At 43.1% G+C, this 20242-nt stretch overlaps 1 protein-coding gene across 1 annotated transcript in view; it reads left to right on the forward strand.

Moving 5' to 3' along the window:
- Window positions 1–8112: 8112 nt before the first annotated feature.
- Window positions 8113–20242, forward strand: part of HEATR4 (HEAT repeat containing 4) — a 48059-nt gene continuing 35929 nt past the window's right edge. Inside the window, exons 1-4 of the mRNA XM_075927263.2 lie at window positions 8113–8258; window positions 9525–10511; window positions 12955–13133; window positions 19938–20078. Coding sequence (XP_075783378.2) covers window positions 9571–10511; window positions 12955–13133; window positions 19938–20078 — 1261 coding nt within the window. The 5' untranslated portion in view covers window positions 8113–8258; window positions 9525–9570. The remainder of the gene's footprint in view (window positions 8259–9524; window positions 10512–12954; window positions 13134–19937; window positions 20079–20242) is intronic.

The following is a 20242-nucleotide window of genomic DNA, read 5'->3' on the forward strand; positions in this document are numbered from 1 at the left end:
GAGGATTTTTGTGGAATTGTGTAATAGAAAGTGCTGGCAGCGACACAGGTTAAGATCGCCTAACTTGTTCCATTGTAAGGCCCCAAGTGATTAAAGAAGTTAACCACAATTAACTCTGCGATTAAAAAAATTGTGTGATTAATCCTGCTGTTAAATAATAATAGAATACCATTTATTTAAATTTATTTTTTATTACAAATATTTGCACTGTAAAAACAAAACTAATAGTATTTTTCAATGCACCTAATACTGTATAAGCACTGTAGTGCAATCTCTTTGTAATGAAAAATGAACTTACAAAAGTAAACTTATGTACAAAAAATTATTGCATTAAAAAATAAAAAATGTGAAACATTAGAGACTACAAGTCCATTCAGTCCTGCTTCTTGTTCAGGCAATCGCTCAGACAAGCAAGTTTGTTTAGAAGTACAGGAGATAATGTGGCCCACTTCTTGTTTACAGTGTCACTTGAATGTGAAAACAGGTGTTCTCGTAGCACTTATATAGCCAACATTGCAAAATATTTACTTGCCAGAAAGACTAAACATTCATATGCCCTTTCGTGCTTTGGCCACCAATCCAGAGGATATGCTTCCGTGCTAATGACACTCATTAAAAAATGTGGTGAGGAGTCCTGTGGCACCTTATAGACTAACCGAAATGTTGGAGCATAAGCTTTTGTGGGCAAAGACCCACTTTGTCAGATGCATGTAGTGGAAATTTCCAGAGGCAGGTATAAATATGCAGGCCAGAATCAGGCTGGAGATGATGAGGTGGATCCAATCAGGGAGGATGAGGCTCACTTCTAGTAGCTGATCTGGAGGTGTGAATACCAAGAGAGGAGAAGCTGCTTTTGTAGTTAGCTAGCCATTCACAGTCTTTGTTTAATCCTGAGTTGATTGTGTCAAACTTGAAGATGAACTGTAGCTCAGCAGTTTCTCTTTGAAGTCTGGTCCTGAAGTTTTTTTGCTGTAGAATGGCTACCTTTAAATCTGCAATTGTGTGTCCAGGGAGATTGAAGTGTTCCCCTACAGGTTTTTGTATGTTGCCATTCCTAATATCTGATTTGTGTCCATTGATTCTTTTACGTAGGGACTGTCCAGTTTGGCTGATGTATATAGCAGAGGGGCATTGCTGGCACATGATGGCATATATTACGTTAGTAGATGTGCAGGAGAATGAACCAGTGGCAGTATGGCTGATCTTGTTAGGTCCTGTGATGGTGTTGCTGGTGTATATATGTGGGCAGAGTTGGCACCGAGGTTTGTTGCATGGATTGGTTCCTGAGTTAGAGTTATTATGGTGCGTTGTATAGTTGCTGGTGAGAATATGCTTCAGGTTGGCGGGTTGTCTGTGGGCGAGGACTGGCCTGCTTCCCAAGGCCTGTGAAAGTGAGGGATCATTGTCCAGGATGGGTTGTAGATCACTAATGATGCATTGGAAAGGTTTTAGCTGAGGACTGTAAGTGATGGCCAGTGGTGTTCTGTTGGTTTCTTTCTTGGGCTTGTCCGGTAGCAGGAGGCTTCCACTACATGCATCTGACGAAGTGGGTCTTTGCCCATGAAAGCTTATGCTCCAACACTTCGGTTAGTCTATAAGGTGCCACAGGACTCCTAGTCTGAATCTGCAAAAGCGGCGAACACGGCTACCCCTCTGATAATTTAAAAATGTGTTAATTACATTTGTGACTTAACACAAATGAGGGGAGAACTATCTGTTTTACTTGCATTTGTCTTATATTTCATGTTATAGCATTCTTGGATGAAGATGACCCACCTGGACACGTTAATTAAAAACAAACAAAAAACTTTCATTCCAGTTTTAACAAAACACAAAGAGGGTACTAATGTGAGATTTATAAAAAAATCAGCAGCAGCTTTTGACCCACAGTTTAAGAATCTGAAGGGTTCCAAAATCTGAGGGACAAGCTGTGTAGCATACTTTCAGAAATCTTCTGATGTGGAAACTACAGACCCCAAACTACCAAAAAAAATAACTACCCTTCTGCTGGTAGGATCTGACTTAGATAATGAACATGAATGTGCTTGGGCTGTAATGTTTTGTATCATTGTCAAGCAGAGCGGAGCATCAGCATGGATGCATATCCTCTGGAATGGTGGTTGAAACATGAAGGCACATATATATTCTTTGATGGACCTAGCCTCCATGAATTATTTTCTTGACCCTGTTATAGTTACATTCTCCACTCACCCAGTCATCTCATAACTTTTTTTCCTACCAGAGTGACTCTCCCATTTTAAAAGAGATTCTGATGTGAATCTCCATGTTATTCTAGAATCCCATATGAACCCAATGAAGAAAAAAATCAGATGATTATCATATCAAATAACTAATAATCTGGGTTTTATGCCTGATCTTTTGATACACATTATGCCTGAGACTTCAAATATTATAGGTGGGGCTGATAGCACTGCCATTTTTGAAAGATACCAAACATTTCCCATTGTAAGCAACTGAAAATAGAATCTTATAATTTTGTGCAGATGTAAGCACCGTAGTTAAAATTTTCTATGCTAAACGCCCCCCTCATGTTGATTTAATTTTTTTTTAAATTTAAGCCAAAAGGGTTCAGCTGATTTTGAAAACCGAATTGGAGGAAAATATTGCCAATGTTAAAAATATTGTAGTGGCCTTTCTTCAGAAAGCTCTAGTGCTTCCATTCTTTGGAGCAAGGGCATGAAATCTGGTAAGGGGATGGATGGCCTTTATATTAGGGATGCGGTTTTAGCTATCCCTCTAAAAATTCAGCTGAATTTGGTCATGTTGGTAAAAATCAGTTTGTCCATACTCAGTAGAGATTTCTTAAGAATTTTGGCAGCTAAAATCTCCTAAACTCCCATTCCCACTGAATATGCTCCATCCCTTCACCACTCCTCTGACCATAGTGCACTTGCACCCTCTCTACAGAATGACCATCTGCACAGAGAAACCATGGTTCTGCCCAAGGCTACATGACTACAGCTGGACTTCGTACCAGCTGTGTAGAACTGTAGATGTTCAGGCCAGAATTCTAGGACCCTGCAAAGGCGGGAGGAACCCAGAGTTCACGCTCCAACTCAAGCTTGAACATCTACACTACAATTAAATACCCTTTATTCCAAGCCCCATGAGCCTGAATCAGCTGTCACAGGCCAACTGTGGGTTTTTAACTGTGGTATAGACACCCTCAAGGTACTCACTGAGATGGAGCAGCTCTGGTCTCCAAGTATCTACCTACCTCTAGGCTCTCCATCTCTTATGTGGTGATAACCAGGGAGTTGATTCTCAAACTGGAGTTAGACAAGTGCATGGGCTGCTAAGAATAGTGTGTTCTTGCTTACCTGTTCAAAAACAAACCAAAATACTGACTCAAATAATGGAACACTACCAAAATTTAAATACTGTAAGCCATGCTCCCTTTTGTATATGGTGGAGAGGTTGTGGCTCACCTGGCCCAGTTCTGGGTGGGTTTCCATTAGGCAAGTACTGAACCAAAATTTTTAAAGAAATTACATTCAATGTAGATTTCAGTGTCCTGATGGTTTTGAAACAGGTCATTTCCAAAGTACTTGCCAATATAATTTTAATAAAGAAACTAAAATGGCAAATAAATATCTTGTTGTTGATTGGCAGATTAGTGATTGTATAACACTGGAAAGCAGCTTTTTACCACATCAGACTGGGAAAAACAAATAGGAAGAATTGCTGAATTAGAAAAACTCAGGAGTTGTCCACCCAGGAACTTAGTATGCAGCAAGCCAGAGTGTGCCGTAAAAGTAGTTCAGTGCACTTTGACATACTGCTGGGAAAGCAGCAGTTCATCAAAGCACACTGTAGAATTTTTGTGTGAGGTAGCAAGGTTCACATGGTGACTTAGCGCTCTAGCCTGCAACACATGGTAGATTATAATCAGTGAAGCAAGTAGCTGGTATGGTCTAGTACACCATACAGACAAGTTATTTTTAGCTATTATGGTGTTTTGCAAAGACTCCCTGCCAGCTGCACGCACCCCCTCCAGTGGCTGCTGTGTCTTTGTGTGCATGGCTGGAGCCTGGGGGGCATGGTTGGGAGCATTGCGGCAGCCAGAGGAGCTACAGATATTCTTCTCCTTTCCCCACTGCCCCTCCTAACAGGGAGAGGTGCAGAACTGCCAGCCATATCCGCCAATCCTGTCCACAGGTGTGGCAGTTCTGGGGTTGTGAGGCTGGGAATTCTGTTCCTTGCCCTGCTGGGAGGAGCAGTCTCTCCTCCGGGTGCCATAACACCCCATGTTCCAGATAATGTGAGATGGGGAAGAGAGAGGAAGAGCTTGAGGATCCTGGGCTGGGACAGGATGGAGTCACATGGGGGGTTATGTGCTCCCCCTTATTGGTGTCCCTCCCCTCTCCTGTACCTGTAAGCTTTTGTTTACCTGCACCACTGATTATAGTGCATAGCAAGCTGTACTAACTGACCCAGCCAAGCCCTCATAGTTTCTCCCGGAAGGTAGAGTGTATAGGATAGCATTAATTGCCTTGTTCTCCTTTCCATCATAACTCTATCCTTACTGTACTTTGCTGGAGCAAACTTCTTGCAGTTGATCGTGGCTGAAAATGAATCTGTTGCAGACCTGGGGCCCAGGTTAAGGTGGGGAAGAGATTTTGTAGTGTGAGGTGTTCATTGACCTATTAGAAATAGAGCTGGTTGGCCTGCAGGAAGAGGATGAAATATCTGAATAGCAATCTCAAAGCTTTTATGGTACTTTCCAGAAATAAAGTCATTATTCATGTCCCAAAGATCTTACATCCTAAATTAAATGAACAGAGGAAATGACAACAAAGAAGAAATAAAGAAAGGGGTAAAAGTAACAAGAAAGTGGAATGTTTGAAATGAATCAACACACTTTTTCACTGGAGAGCCAGGACAGGGAAAGGAGGAGAAATGGATAGACTCAAATGGAGATTTTCTAATAGAAAAAAATCAGTTTTTTAAAGGAAAATTTTGAAAGTTGCAGGCCTAATTCACACTTTACACTTCTCAGGTGGCATAAAAGGGCATGAAATGTGCATCAGGGTGTTGTCAGACTTGACTCTGAGTACACCTGCTATAATATGTCTGTGCTGATACCTCCACAAGCCAAGTGTGTGTTGAGGCTGCAGAGTGGGGTATGCTGGGGATGCGACTAGAGCATATTGTTCTCAGGCTATCTTCAGTAAGCGTACAGACTGTTAGGCCATTTCTGTTGCAATTAGATTGTAAGTGAGAGGCTGTTGTAACAGGTGGATGAAGTGGCCTTTATGATACACTAACTCAGGGTATGTCTACACTACAAAATTAATTCGAACTAACAGCCGTTCGTTCGAATTAACTTCAGTAGGGGCTACACATACAAACCGCTAGTTCAAATTTAAATCGAACTAGCGAAGCGCTTAATTCGAACTAGGTAAACCTCGTTCTACGAGGAGTAATGCCTATTCAAATTAAGTAGTTCGAATTAAGGGCTGTGTAGCCACTTAATTTGAAGTAGTTGAAGGCTGGCCCTTCCCAGGTTGCCCTGGTGACCACTCAGGGCCAAACCAGGGAAACTCTTTTGCCCCCCTCCCAGCCCCGGAGCCCTTAAAGGGGCACGGTCTGGCTACAGTGCTTGTGCCAGTTGCAAGCCTGCCAGCACCCAGACAGCAGACCCTGCACCTGGCACAGCATGAGCCAGCCACCTGCTGCCACCCAGCCCTCTGCTTCTTCCCAGGACCAGGCTGGTGGCTCCCAGGAGCCTGCCTGGGGCCGCAAGAGGCGGGCAACTGCCTAGTCTAGTGCGGAGATTGTGGACCTCATCGAGGTTTGGGGGGAGGCCTCCAACATCCACGATCTCCCCACTAGGCACAGGAATGCGGCCATCTAGGGCAGGATAGCTGCCAGCCTGGCCACCAAAGGCCACATGCGGACCCAGGAGCAGGTTTGCATGACAATCAAGTTGGTCCAGTGAGACCCCTGACCCTGAGCCCTGAGCTTAGAACATAAGAATGGCCGTACTGGGTCAGACCAAAGGTCCATCTAGCCCAGTAGCCTGTCTGCCGACAGTGGCCAGCACCAGGTACCACAGAGGAGATGGACCGAAGACAATGACCAAGCGTTTTGTCTTGTGCCATCCATCTCCAGCCTTCCACAAACAGAAGCCAGGGACACCATTCCTACCCCCTGGCTAATAGCACTCCATGGACCCAACCTCCATGAATTTATCTAACTTCTCTTTAAACTCTGTTATAGTTCTAGCCTTCACAGCCTCCTGCAGCAAGGAGTTCCACAGGTTGACTATGTGCTGTGTGAAGAAGAACTTTTGCTTATTAGTTTTAAACCTGCTGTCCATTAATTCCATTTGGTGTCCTCTAGTCTTTATATTATGGGAACTAATGAAGAACTTTTCTTTATTCACCCTCTCCACACCACTCATGATTTTATATACCTCTATCATATCCCCCCTCAGTCTCCTCTTTTCTAAGCTGAAAAGTCCCAGTCTCTTTAGACTCTCTTCATATGGGACCTGTTCCAAACCCCTAATCATTTCAGTTGCCCTTTTCTGAACCCTTTCCAAGGCCAAAATATCTTTTTTGAGGAGAGGAGACCACATCTGTACACAGTACTGAAGATATGGCATATCATAGTTTTATACTTCCCCTCCTCCTTCTTCCCCTGGCTTCCCCCTTCCAGCTCCCTCCTCCCAAGTTCCCCCCCCACCCTCTCTCTTCCTCTCTCCTACCTCCTTTTCCCAGTCTCCCCAGAGGTTAATCCCCCCCCCCCAGTTTTGTTAAATAAAGGGAGTTTCTATTTTTGAACACGTGTCCTTTATTTTTTACATCAGGAAGGGGGGCTAGGGAGGGGTAAGTGGAAGGAGGTGAGGGAGGAATGGGGCACGAGCCCCCGATGGGGAGGACTGGGGTGGCTCTGCGGGCTCCTTGGGATGGAAGCTCTCCTGCAGGGCCTCCTGGATTGTGACAGCCCCCCGATTGACCCTTCCAGATGGCAGCCTGCAGCAAGTGCAGCGGGGCTGATGGCCGAGTGCTGTGATGTGCCGAGTGTGGGCACTCAGGGCACTCCAAGACAGGAGTGCTTTGCTGTCCCTCGAGTTAGACAAGCAAGCGGGGAACCCTGAGAACTGTCTGTCCGGGGTGGGGGTCGGGTCCCTTTAAGCACAGCCCTCGGCTAACCTGAGGCAGCAGCTCCACACTAAGTCCTAACCTGATGCCCTGTCCGTACTGGTTCTGGACAGCCTTAACTTCGGTTCAGGGTCCACTCAATGTGGACATGCTATTTCGAATTAGCAAAATGCTAATTCGAATTAGTTTTCAGGTCTAGATGCACTAATTCGAATTAGCTTATTTCAAATAAACTAATTCAAATTAAGTTAGTTCGAATTAGTGCTGTAGTGTAGACATACCCTCAGTGCCTTTGCAGTGAAAGAGGATTATATTTTGTGCCCATTCTGGACAAATCTCTTCCAGTATTATCTCTGCAAGATAAGTTATTGCAGTCCACTGGGTTTCCCCAATGTGCTTTTGTCTTCTTTCTGCCTAACTGTTGGACTACAGCCTACTTAAGGCAGGGACTGTGCTTCTGTTTGTAAATTTTTGTAAACTGTTGGAACTTCACAAATTAAAATTAATAGCAAAAGTGAGAAGTTTTGTTTTAAAACAGAGTAGCTCTATCTTGAATTTAGTCTAAAAAGAATTCAAACACAGTTATTCTTATTTTATTTTTTTCATGTAAAGAGTTGACAACACATTAGTCACTACACAAGATACATAATATAAGAAATCTCTCCTGTGAAGAATTTACAATCTGTCTTAGAATCAAAATGTAAAACAATACTGTGGGAAGACGAGCCAAAGATTATGAGAATCCATAGGCTGTGTTTATGCCAAGCAAAAATCAGATTTATTTAGGGAATGCTGATCGGATGTTAGATAGTGTGAAATAAAAGGCTCTAACAGTAACTAATAAAAAATAATGTAAAACTGAAGATTAAAAACTTCCCTAACAAAATGAGGTAGTGCTCAATAAATAAGTGTTTCAGTTATTTAAAATAGGGAGCTTTATTTAAAAATAAATAACTGATTTGTAATAGGGACAAATGACACTTGATGGAACTGAAGTACATCACCAGTTGCCAGGCAACTACTGTAAACAGCTTGGGGATGGGCTTTTTAGATACAGAGAAACTGAGATTTAGCATACTGATTGTGCCCGTTTGTACAAGACCAAGACTGTGGGAATCATTCTGTAAGGTAAATGCAAAGTCTTTCCTGCCTTCCTAAGTGGAGTGGGTTTTTTTTGTTTGTTTTTTTGCTAGCCTCAGTAGAATTAATCTGTAGTATCAGTGGAATCTGATGGCATACGAACCAAACAGCAAGTGCTGACTGATAGGAAAAATAAATTAGATGGGATATGTTGCTTCAGGGAACTGGTAATGCTCTGAATGTTTCATCTCAATGTTTCTGATTCAAATCCCACTGAGAGTGGTAGTGAACAAAAGTTTTGTTACTACTGGGTGGATGAAGTGGCCTATATAAAATGAATTTTATAGATCAGTAATTTCTATTGGACAAATCTCTGTTATAAAATCACATTTCTAAAAGGAGGTATCGGCAGAAGGGCTGACTGAGAGGGGATTCTTAGAGGGCCCTTCAGGTTTGGGTGAGGCATCCTGATAGGGTGGGAGAGCATCCATGATGCCTACCTGTTCTGTGAACAAAGAGAGCCCTTCATAATTCAGTAACTTTTGCAGACAGGAACAGCTCCCTGTAAAAGGGCTAAAAGTGTTGAAATATATGTCTTTATGAGTCTTACAGCAGTGTTGATTGATGGGAAGAGTGCTAAAATATGATAGGACTGAATGAATAATGTAAATGGAATCAGTTCTTTTTACTCCAAGATAGACTCTCCTCCCTGTCAGGGCAGGATGATATGGGAGGAGTGTGACTAAATTGCCTGTGCTCTTTCTGTGGTATGGAATGTCTGCATCAAAGAGAAAAGAAAACAAGCTAACGGGAAAGAGAATGGATTTTTGCTTATTTTCTTTTCCTCTCTCTCTCTCTCACTCTCTTTATCCCATTCTCCTTTGTCCTTCCTTTATCATTCACAGAAATGTAGGCTCCAGTTCATCAAAGCACTTAAGTATATGCTTAAGTCCCTTTTCAGTGGAGATTAAATATGTACTTAATTGCTTTGCTGAACCGTTTCCTGGGTAGCAAGTTAATTGTACCAGCTCTGTCCTGTCCTATTCCTATGCCAAATCACATTTCACTGGCTGGTACTAGGAAAGTGTGTCTTCTAGAAATGCAGACTGAATGTATCTTCACTGTTAAAAGATGCTTCTACTGGCAACAGGGGAAATTGCTATGATGGAGCTTCCCCTTCCTGCACAATGGAATGGGATAAACTGGGGTGGCCTTCTTCTTTGGAACATATGATGGACTCCAGCAATAACTTGGAGAACCATGAGATGCTATTGTATTAACGCAGCTTTTCAAATTGATCTTTATATTTTTAAGGGCCTTGTCAGCAGCAGCACTCAGGATTTTCGCCAGTGCTAGCAAGATGAAAACATCAGCCTTTTACAACAGCACTAATCAATTCCCTCTTGATGCTGAACTGAAGGTCACAGTCTCTGAGGACGGAGATGACCCAGCCAAGCACTTGGTGTTGCACAGCAGCTCTACTGCAAGTTTTCGGACTCCAAAGCCCTCCACCCCCTCACAAGACCTTTGCCTTTCCAAGCAGCACTATAGGCTCTACCAGAAAAAGTACTTCTTGAAGATAGCCACAAACCTGAGGTTCTCCAAGGAAGTTGTGAAGCACAGAGGACTGCAAAGCCTGTCCTATAAAGAGTATGATTTCAAGGATCTCTACAATGCTTCTGACATCATCCAAAGACCAAAAAGGAAAGACCCCACTGCTAAGATAGTAAAGCAGCAACCACTCAAGCCTCGCCCTTTGAAGCAACCACCTCACAATATGAAACTGGATTATTCCCCACCTAAGGACATCAAGATTAAAGTTCCCATGAAAGAAAGACTGCACACAGCCAAACTGAGCAGCTCACTCAAAGAATCGTCTCTGCCACCTATTACTCCATCTCTTCCTTTTGAATCTCCTGCCTCCCAGACGTTCCTGACAGAACCCTGTGAAATGTTATCATCCTCCATGGCCAGAAGACAGACCAAGAGAGTATCCATGGATAACACGCAGGAATCAGAGAGTGAGGCCAAGGGATGGGAGCAAATGTTGTTGGAGAAGCTAAACAAGTCCACGGCTCAGTGGATTGTGAATCAACAGACTGCCTGGGGTGGCTGGATACAAGAGAAAGTACATGGCTTCAAAAAACAAAAGTTTGACTGGAGCAGAATCAGGGATGAGCTCTCTTGTGAAAGCGAGTTGAGATTACTGGATGCAATTCAAGCAGGAGAAGATGCTGTGGAATTCAGTCCACAGAGCCATGTGGAGAAGAAAACAGAGACACTGCTTCCTGTTTATTACGGGTGAGGACTCATTCAAGAGGCATAATACTGCCTCTTCCGGCTTAGAACTGAGTGGTAAATACAATCCCAGCTCTGGAGAAAAATGTCAGAGTTTTGGAAAATGCTTTGAAAATCCAAAACCAATTATTTGTTTTTTTAAGAACTAGGAGTGCATTTGGTTGTTTCAGAAACACTGCAACAGGAATGTGTTGGTGTTTCTGAAACAAAATGTGTTCCCAGGGTCCCCTGGCGTTGTGGCAGCCTACCATGTGAGCTGCTGAGGTGCCTGGGAGCTTGGTAGCCAAGACTTCCAGGTTTTCCCAGAGCCTCACTTGCCTGCCTCGTGTGCTGTCCAAGGGTCAGGAAGTACTGGTATTTCTGTGTGTCTGGTAGCTGCCAGATGGGATGCCGCAGATCCAGGAACCCTCAGAGCCCAGGCTGCCCAGCTGCCATTTAGCTGGACTCTCCAGGAATGAAGGAGGGGTAGCTGGAGGAAACAGGATTCTGTTTCACCAGAATTGATTCAGTCCACAACAATGTTTTGATTTTGATAAATCAACATTATCTGAAAGAAAAATGTTTCATTGGAAAATTCCCAGCCAGAACTACAAAAGTTTTCCAAAGTGATTCAATACCTACATCTTTCATTGTCAGGCTAACATTCTTCTTCCCTTTCCCTTATCTCCTTATTGTACTACTTATATTGCCATAGTACCTAAGAACCCCTGTCACACACCAGGACTCCACTGTGCTAGGCCTTGCACAAACACAGAACACAAAGAAGGTCCCTATCCCAAGGAGCTTATAATCTAAATATAAGACAAGAGCTAACAGATAAATAGAGACAGATGCGGGAGGCGGGGCTTCAAGGGACAATAATCAGACAATATTAGCCAGTGTGATAGGCAGTGGTCTCAGCACACCAACAGCCTAACTGCTTTCAAGAGGTTTTTTTGTACACATCTTGGCAAAAGAGAGTTTTCAGGAGGGTCTTGACAGATGACAGTAAGAGAGTTTTGCAGATGTTTATAAGGAGCTTTTCCTGGCTGTGAGGGGATGGCTGGAAGAGAGTATGAAGGTATTTGTTTGAAAATTTAAAAAGTGGATAGTAGAGACTGTCTTCACAGGCCAATAGGAATAAAAGTAAGTATCAACATCTTCATACAAAATGAGAGATGATAGAAAGGGTGGGGATTGACTGTGATGGGTTTTGAAAGTGAAGACAAGTAGCTTATGTTTTATTGGTAGAAAAGGAGGATCCAGTGTAGGGTTGCAGAGGCATGACATGGTCAACACTATAGGCAAAGAAAATGACCTTTGCAGCGGCATTCTGAATGGATATGAGCTGGGGAAGTTTTCATTTGTCCAGGCCAGAGAAGAGCATGTTGCAGTAATTGAGATGTGACACTTCTTATTTAATAGTGACTGTCAGCATAGTACCTTTCTTTGTTTTGAAAGCTGCAAGGCGAAACATGGATGCTGTTATAAGTGCCATTTAGTCCTCAGTCAAGGTCTGGGATCCCAGGTGACTCATATTGCTCTGATGCACGCAGTTCTAGTGGAGTTGGGTTGCTTACTGAGGACCACATCTGTTACAGATGCTCAGCTAGCCTCCTCTGAGAAGTGCTTTCAGCCTGGCTGGCAGCTCCATGCAGAAGAACTCAGCAGTGGGGGATGGGTCTACTGATCCTACACACCCAGGTGATGGTAAAAGTGCTCTGATAGCAGATAGCCAATGGAGTGACATAGATGATCCTGAGATTGCTTCAGGGAACAGGAATTTTTGAAGTGACAGTCTTGATCTTTGAGACAGAATGGCCTTTTGTCTGGGAATAGTGACTGTGCACACTCACAAGAAGCTACCCTGATCAGCTGCTTATGGTGATCATTTCCCCCCTACATGCATAGGTATCCTGGTATGGACTCAATTTAAAATCTGTCTTAAAGAGATCTCTTTGTTCCCCCCTGCATGGCTAGCATGGCCTTATATTTTTAATATTTGATATGATGCATATCACCTATTTGAGCAACTCTCAAAATTGTGAAGTGCACAAATAAGATAAACGTACCTCTGTCTCTCATCCCAAAATATCAGGGCTTTTTATTTTCTTTCTGAGAAAGCTAGGAAGTGAGGGCAGGGAATGAGGCTGAAGAGTATGCATTAAAGAGAAAGAAAAAATACCTCATGGTTGCACGACAGCAGCCAAAGAGTGCTGAATGAAGCAGAGGTGGGCATGCTTAGTCAATCAAGATGAGCTAGGTAATGACGATGGTAATGCAAGTGTTCCTGACCATTATTGGAGTTGATGAGAATTATAAAAGCAACAATTCAATATTTTTAGAACAGCATATAATAGATATTAAGTTAATTTTTTAAAAATACAGCAAATACTGTCCCCTTTCCCTCCTAATTGCTTCCCCAATAAGCCAATACTAGGCTAACGGCATGTTTATTTTCTGCCAGGGTGCCTGCGTACTGTCCGAGAGTGCTTTGGACAGACGATCCAGTTGGTACCAACAGTACAGCTCATATAATAGGAACGAAGTGTCTTAGACCAGCATCTCATCGGGAATGGCTGAAGTCCCGTGTTGGGAAATATTCCTACACCGCTAAAAATGCCTTTGAGCAGGAGCTCTACTTTGGTAATGTGAACTTCATCTGAACCTCTTGCAAATTCCCATGCATGGTTTTATATGGTGGATGGCTGATCTGGCCCAGCCCGAGTATTCAGGAAGCAGCCTGTAATCACAGGATTAGTGACTTTGAATCAAGTGTTATCAGACAAAAAACATTCACATAAAAAAGAATCTGGCACATCAGAAAAGGGCAGACAAATAAACAGTGACAAGTTTTTAAAGTGCTTGTACACAAATGCTAGAAGTCTAAAAAATAACATGTGTGAACTAGAGTGCCTTGTGTTAAAGGAGGATACAGGCAGTCCCCGACTTACGTGGATCCGACTTACGTCGGATCCCTAGATACGAACGGGGTGAGGCAACTCCCGCACATGCGCAGCAGCATTCCCGGGGCTCGCTCACCTGGGTCCTAGGATCCTCCTCCTCCTCGGGCCGGCTCCGACTGGGGTCCCGCAGAGCTGCCGGGCAGAGGAAAAGTGCCTCCCCACGCCCGCTGCCCCCCCACCCCCCTGCCAGCAACAGGCTGCCCCCTCCCCTGAGCAACAGGCTGCCGAACAGCAGACAAAAGCAGCCTCTCTGCCCCTCCTCCCCTCTATACATGCCGGGCTCCCGGAGAGCAGCAGCGTCCCGGGGGCTCGCTCACCTGGGTCCTAGAATCCACCTTCTCCTCCTCTTCGGCCGGCTCCAACTGGCCTCTGCCTGCAGCAGCTGGCCACAGGGACAGGGATCCCGCAGAGCTGCCGGGCAGAGGAAAAGTGCCTCCCCACGCCCGCTGCCCCCCCCCACGGCCTCGCATCCTGCACGCCTCCCCCCTCCCCCCCTGCCAGCAACAGGCTGCCCCCTCCCCTGAGCAACAGGCTGCAGAACAGCAGACAAAAGCAGCCTCTCCGCCCCTCCTCCCCCTATACATGCTGGGCTCCCTGGGCAAACAAAGACTCCACCAAAACAAACAAAGTGCTGGCCTCATTGTGTTAGCAAAAAAAGGACCCTCCTCCTAGAACCCTGGGTGGTGTGGAAATAAAGCTATTAGCTCAAAGCATGGTGCAGAGCTGTTTGGTATTTGACGAGTTACTCCTTTAGTCCTGAGTTTGTCACAGGGACAGAAATAGATGTGAAATCTTTTGAACAGGGGAACAGACAGCAAAACAAACATTAGAGGGGAGTTAACCTTTCCCTATGCTATCCAAAACTAAAAAAAATGTTTGGCTAGAGTTTCCCCTACAATATGTACCAGTTCCGACTTACATACAAATTCAACTTAAGAACAAACCTACAGTCCCTATCTTGTACGTAACCCGGGGACTGCCTGTACTGAAATATTAGTCATCACAGAAACCTGGTGGAGTGAGAACAATCAATGGGACACAATCATTCCGGGGTACAAGAGATATTGGAAGGACAGAACAGGTCGTGCGGGTGTGGGAGAGGCACTATATGTGAAAGAAAATTTAGAATCAAATGAAGTAAAAATCTTAAATGAATCAACACGTTCTATAGAATCGCTATGGATAGTAATTCCCTGCTCCAATAAGAATATAACAGTAGGGATCTATTATCGACCACCTGACCAGGACAGTAATAGTGACTATGAAATGCTAAGGGAGATTAGAGAGGCTATCAAAATAAAGAACTCAATAATAGTGGGGGATTTCAACTATCCCCATATTGACTGGGTACATGTCACCTCAGGAGAAGATGCAGAGATAAAATTTCTTGATACCTTAAATGACTGCTATTTGGAGCAGCTGGTACAGGAACCCACAAAGGGAGAGGCAATTCTCAATTTAGTCCTCAGTGGAGTGCAGGATCTGGTCCAAGAGATAACTATAACAGGACCACTTGGAAATAGCGACCATAATATAAATAACATTTAACATTCCTGTAGTGGGAAGAACACCTCAGCAGCCCAACACTGTGGCATTTAATTTCAAAAAGGGGAACTATGCAAAAATGAGGAGGTTAATTAAACAGAAATTAAAAGGCACAGTGACTAAAGTAAAATCCCTGCAAGCTGCATGGACACTTTTCAAAGACACCATAATAGAGGCCCAACTTAAATGTATGCCCCAAATTAAAAAACATAGTAGAAGAACTAACAAAGAGCCATCGTGGCTTACCAACAATGTAAAAGAAGCAGTGAGAGATAAAAAGACATCTTTTATAAAGAATAAGTCAAATCCTAGAGTAGTGAATAGAAAGGAGCATAAACACTGCCAAATTAAGTGTAAAAATGTAATAAGAAAAGCCAAAAAGGAGTTTGAAGAACAGCTAGCCGAAACCTCAAAAGGTAATAACAAAATGTTGTTTAAGTACATCAGAAGCAGGAAGCCTGCTAAACAACCAGTGGGGACCCTGGACGATCAAGATACAAAAGGAGCACTTAAAGACGATAAAGTCATTGCAGAGAAATTAAATGAATTCTTTGCTTCAGTCTTCACGGCTGAGGATGTTAGGGAGATTCCCAAACCTGACCCGTCCTTTGTAGGTGACAAATCTGAGGACTTGTCACAGATTGAAGTGTCATTAAAGGAGGTTTTGGAATTAATTGATAAACTTAACAGTAACAAGTCATTGGGACCAGATGGCATTCACCCAAGAGTTCTGAAAGAACTCAGATGTGAAATTGCGGAGCTATTAACTATGGTTTGTAACCTATCCTTTAAATTAGCTTCTGTATCCAATGACTGGAAGATAGCTAATGTAGTGCCAATATTTAAAAAGGGCTGTAGAGGGGATCCTGGCAATTACAGACCGGTAAGTCTAAGGTCAGTACTGGGCAAATTAGCTGAAACAATAGTAAAAAATAAAATTGTCAGACACACAGAAGAACATAATTTGTTGGGCAAAAGTCAACATGGTTTCTATAAAGGGAAATCATGTCTTGCTAATCTATTAGGGTATGTCTACACTGCCACCCTAGTTCGAACTAGGGTGGCTAATGTAGGCATTCAAAGTTGCAAATGAAGCCTGGGATTTAAATATCCCGGGCTTCATTTGCATGTTGCCGGGCACCGCCATTTTTAAATCCCCCTTAGTGCGGACTCTGTGCCTGCGGCTACACGCGGCACGGAGTAGGTAGTTCGAATTAGGATCTCTAATTTGAACTACCGTTACTCCTCGCGAGGTGTACCGGTAGTTCGAATTAGAGAGCCTAATTCGAACTACCTACTCCGTGCCGCGTGTAGCCGCAGGCACGGAGTCCGCACTAAGGGGGATTTAAAAATGGCAGCACCCAGCAAGATGCAAATGAAGCCCGGGATATTTAAATCCCGGGCTTCATTTGCAACTTCGAATGCCTACATTAGCCACCCTAGTTCAAACTAGGGTAGCAGTGTAGACATACCCTTAGAGTTCTTTGAAGGGTTCAACAAACATGTGCACGAGGGGGATCCAGTAGATATAGTGTACTTAGATTTCCAGAAAAGGTTCAGAAAAGGGCAATTACAATGATTAGGGGTTTGGAACAAGGTCCCTCACCAAAGACTCTTACGTAAATTAAGTTGTCATGGAATAAGAAGTAAGATCCTTTCATGGACTGAGAACTGGTTAAAAGATGGGAAACAAAGGGTAGGAATAAATGGTAAATTTTCAGAATGGAGGGGGTAAATAGTAATTCCCCAAGGGTCAGTCCTAGGACCAGTCCTATTCAACTTATTCATAAATAATCTGGAGAAAAGGGTAAACAGTAAAGTGGCAAAGTTTGCAGACGACACTAAGCTGCTCAAGATAGTTAAAACCAAAGCAGACTGTGAAGAACTTCAAAAAGATCTCACCAAACTAAGTGACTGGGCAACAAAATGGAAAATGAAATTTAATGTGGATAAATGTAAAGTAATGCACATTGGAAAAAATAACCCCAACTATACATATAATATGATGGAGGCTAATTTAGCTACAACTAATCAGGAAAGAGATCTTGGAGTCATTGTGGATAGTTTTCTGAGACAACCATGCAGTGTGCAGCGGCAGTCAAAAAAGTAAACAGGATGTTAGGAATCACTAAAAAAGGGATAGAGAATAGGACAGAGAATATCTTATTGCCCTTATGTAAATCCATGGTACGCCCACATCTTGAATACCGTGTACAGATGCGGTCTCCTCATCTCAAAAAAGATATACTGGCATTAGAAAAGGTTCAGAGAAGGGCAATTAAAATGATTAGGGGTTTGGAACGGGTCCCATATGAGAAGTGATTAAAGAGACTGGGACTTTTCAGCTTGAAAAAGAGGAGACTAAGTGGGGATATGATAGAGTATATAAAATCATGAGTGGTGTGGAGAAAGTGAATAAGGAAAAGTTATTTACTTGTTCCTATAATATAAGAACTAGGGGCTACCAAATGAAACTAATGGGCAGCAGGTTTAAAACAAATAAAAGAAAGTTCTTCTTCACACAGCGCATAGTCAATCTGTGGAACTCTTTGCCTGAGGAGGCTGTGAAGGCTAGGACTATAACAGGGTTTAAAAGAGAACTAGATAAACTCATGGAGGTTAAGTCCATAAATGGCTATAAGCCAGTATGGGTAAGGAATGGTGTCCCTAGCCTCTGTTTGTCAGAGGGTGGAGGCGGATGGCAGGAGAGAGCTCGTTTGATCATTCCCTGTTCATTTCACTCCCTCTGGGACACCGGGTATTGGCCACTGTTGGCAGACAAGGTACTGGGCTGGATGGACCTTTGGTCTTTCCCAGTACGGCCATTCTTATGTTCTTATGTTCATACTAAAACACGAGAGCTACGTCTATATTGGCATGATCTTGCGCAAATACTCTTCAATGCAAGAGTTCTTGTGTTAAAGTATTTGCGCAAGAGACCGTCTACACTGTCATGTGCCTTTGCGCAAGAGATGTACTTTTGCGCAAGAGCATCCGTGCCAGTGTAGACGGTCTTTTGCGCAAGAAAGCTCTGATGGCCATTTTAACCATCGGGCTTTCTTGCGCAAGAAATTCATGTTGCCTGTCTACACTGGCCTCTTGCGCAAGAACAGTTGCACAAGAGGGCTTATTCCTGAGCAGGAGCATCATAGTTCTTGCACAAGAAGCACTGATTTCACACTTTAGAACTTCAGTGTTCTTGCACAAGAACTCCCCGCCAGTGTAGACAGGCAGCATGTTTTTGTGAAAAAGCGGCCACTTTGGCGCAAGATCACGCCAATGTAGACACAGCCATGGGCAATTGTTGTAAACACTGCAAGAATGTACTGATTTAACTCTATTGACACTTTTAATCTCAAAGGACTGGTGCCTTGTAATGTAGTGCACTCTGTGGGGCCACAGCTGGAGACTGTTTGAAAAAGTTGCTAGTGCAGAATGCAGCAGCATGCTTGTTAAATGCTGCTGCAAACAGAGAGCTCATTGCAGCATGAGGGGTTCTTGACTCTGGGACTCACTCATTTCATTAGTCTTACAGATAAGTTTTTTAGGATACAATGAAAAAGATCTGTCTGAGGTAGAGGATTGTATATATTAAGGGTCTGGATAATCTTATATTCTTAAAAAAATACCTTATATTCTTAGGTAGTCTGTCATTTGGCAATCGGGTTGGACTTGAATGGGCAAGTTTGTTTAGATGTCTGTTGTTCCTTGTGTGCATTTTAAATAATTGAACAAGTGCATAGAGCTTTGAGGTAGGAAGTAGTTAAAGGGGCTCCATCAAGTTAAGCATATTTTTGTTTGAAATAGTCTCCCTGCTATGGTTACAAGTAATGCTGGCGAACACAGTAACAAAAAGAGATTGAAGAAAATAATTTCTTGCTTTCTTCAGTTTGTTCTCTGTGTGTATTTGGCAGCATTTTGTGAATAGTCAGATCCAGTTTCCTCTGGATGTTTAGTTTTAAAGAAACAAGAAAAATGTAATGGTAAAGCCAAAGAAATTAGCGAGGTAAGGGCACTGGGGCAGTCTCTGAAACAATTTTTGACTTGTTATTTGGGGTTGATGGTAAGTTTTTCATTAAATAATTTTGCCATGTCCATGCTGATATGCTAACATATGGATTCTATGCTCTTATCTATGTAGACCTTGTGAAATTATGATCAGCTCCATCATCCACAGGATCTGAGAAATCAGTGGGAAAAGATCTTCATTCCCGTTTAAAAGTCTCAGAAGGGCACCCGTGTTGATCTGTAATGTTAAAAACAACTTTAAAAAAAACAAGTAGTCCTGTGGCACCTAGGAGACTAACAAAAATATATGTATCAGATCATCTCATATGGAAAAGTGGGTTTTGACCATGAAAGCTCATAATACTATACATATTTTTGTGTTAGCCTCTGAGGTGCACAGAACTACTTGGGTTTTAAGTTATTCCTGTTTAAATGAGACAAAGTAGAGGATAGCTAGCCTACCGGTTGTGTGTTTCTGGAGAGAGATGTAGCCTCAGGAATGACCCCTGTGCAATTGACCCCTGGACCGGCTTTGTTGCAAAGTTAACATACTGATCAAAAGTTATAAATTTTTTTCTGAAATGGACCCAACAGCTAGCTCTAAAGCCACAGCTACATTGTAACTGACTCTTGAAACCCTCCCTGGGCTGCATTATGAAGGCCCTCCCAACAGCAGCAATAGCATTCTCAAAAGTCTTGGGGGAAATAATAGATTTATCCCCCTCTTAGTATGTTTCTAATCTACAAAGCCCGACAGTGGATATAGACAGTGAGGATCTACTGTGTACATTATTTGTTCCTGTGTATATTTAGGAGCGACGAGGAGTCCTGTGGCACCTTATAGACTAACTGAAGTGTAGGAGCATAAGCTTTCGTGGGCTTTTGCAGATTCAGACTAACACGGCTACCCCTCTGATACTTGTATATTTAGGGACAGTCAAGATTGTCCATCAGATAGATGAGATAGGGAAGGATCGCATCGTCCTGGAGAATCATGATGAGTACTACAAACACCTTCAGCAGCACTTCCCAAGACCTCCAGAGCACTGGAGTTTCAGGTCACAGAAAGCAGGTATGAGACTTATGTCAGCATGGGAGACACTGAATACTTCAGAGTACTGCTTTTTACAAGTAGATTATAACTCTCAAAGAGATTGTGTAGGGGAAATCATTCCTGTTTCTTGTCTCTGGCTTTCCATTGAAGTAGACTTCCTTGTTTACTTGTGATTGAGTCCT

The sequence above is a fragment of the Pelodiscus sinensis genome, chromosome 5 (assembly GCF_052426305.1).
Source record: "Pelodiscus sinensis isolate ZL-2025 chromosome 5, ASM5242630v1, whole genome shotgun sequence".
Classification (NCBI taxonomy): Eukaryota; Metazoa; Chordata; order Testudines; family Trionychidae; genus Pelodiscus; species Pelodiscus sinensis.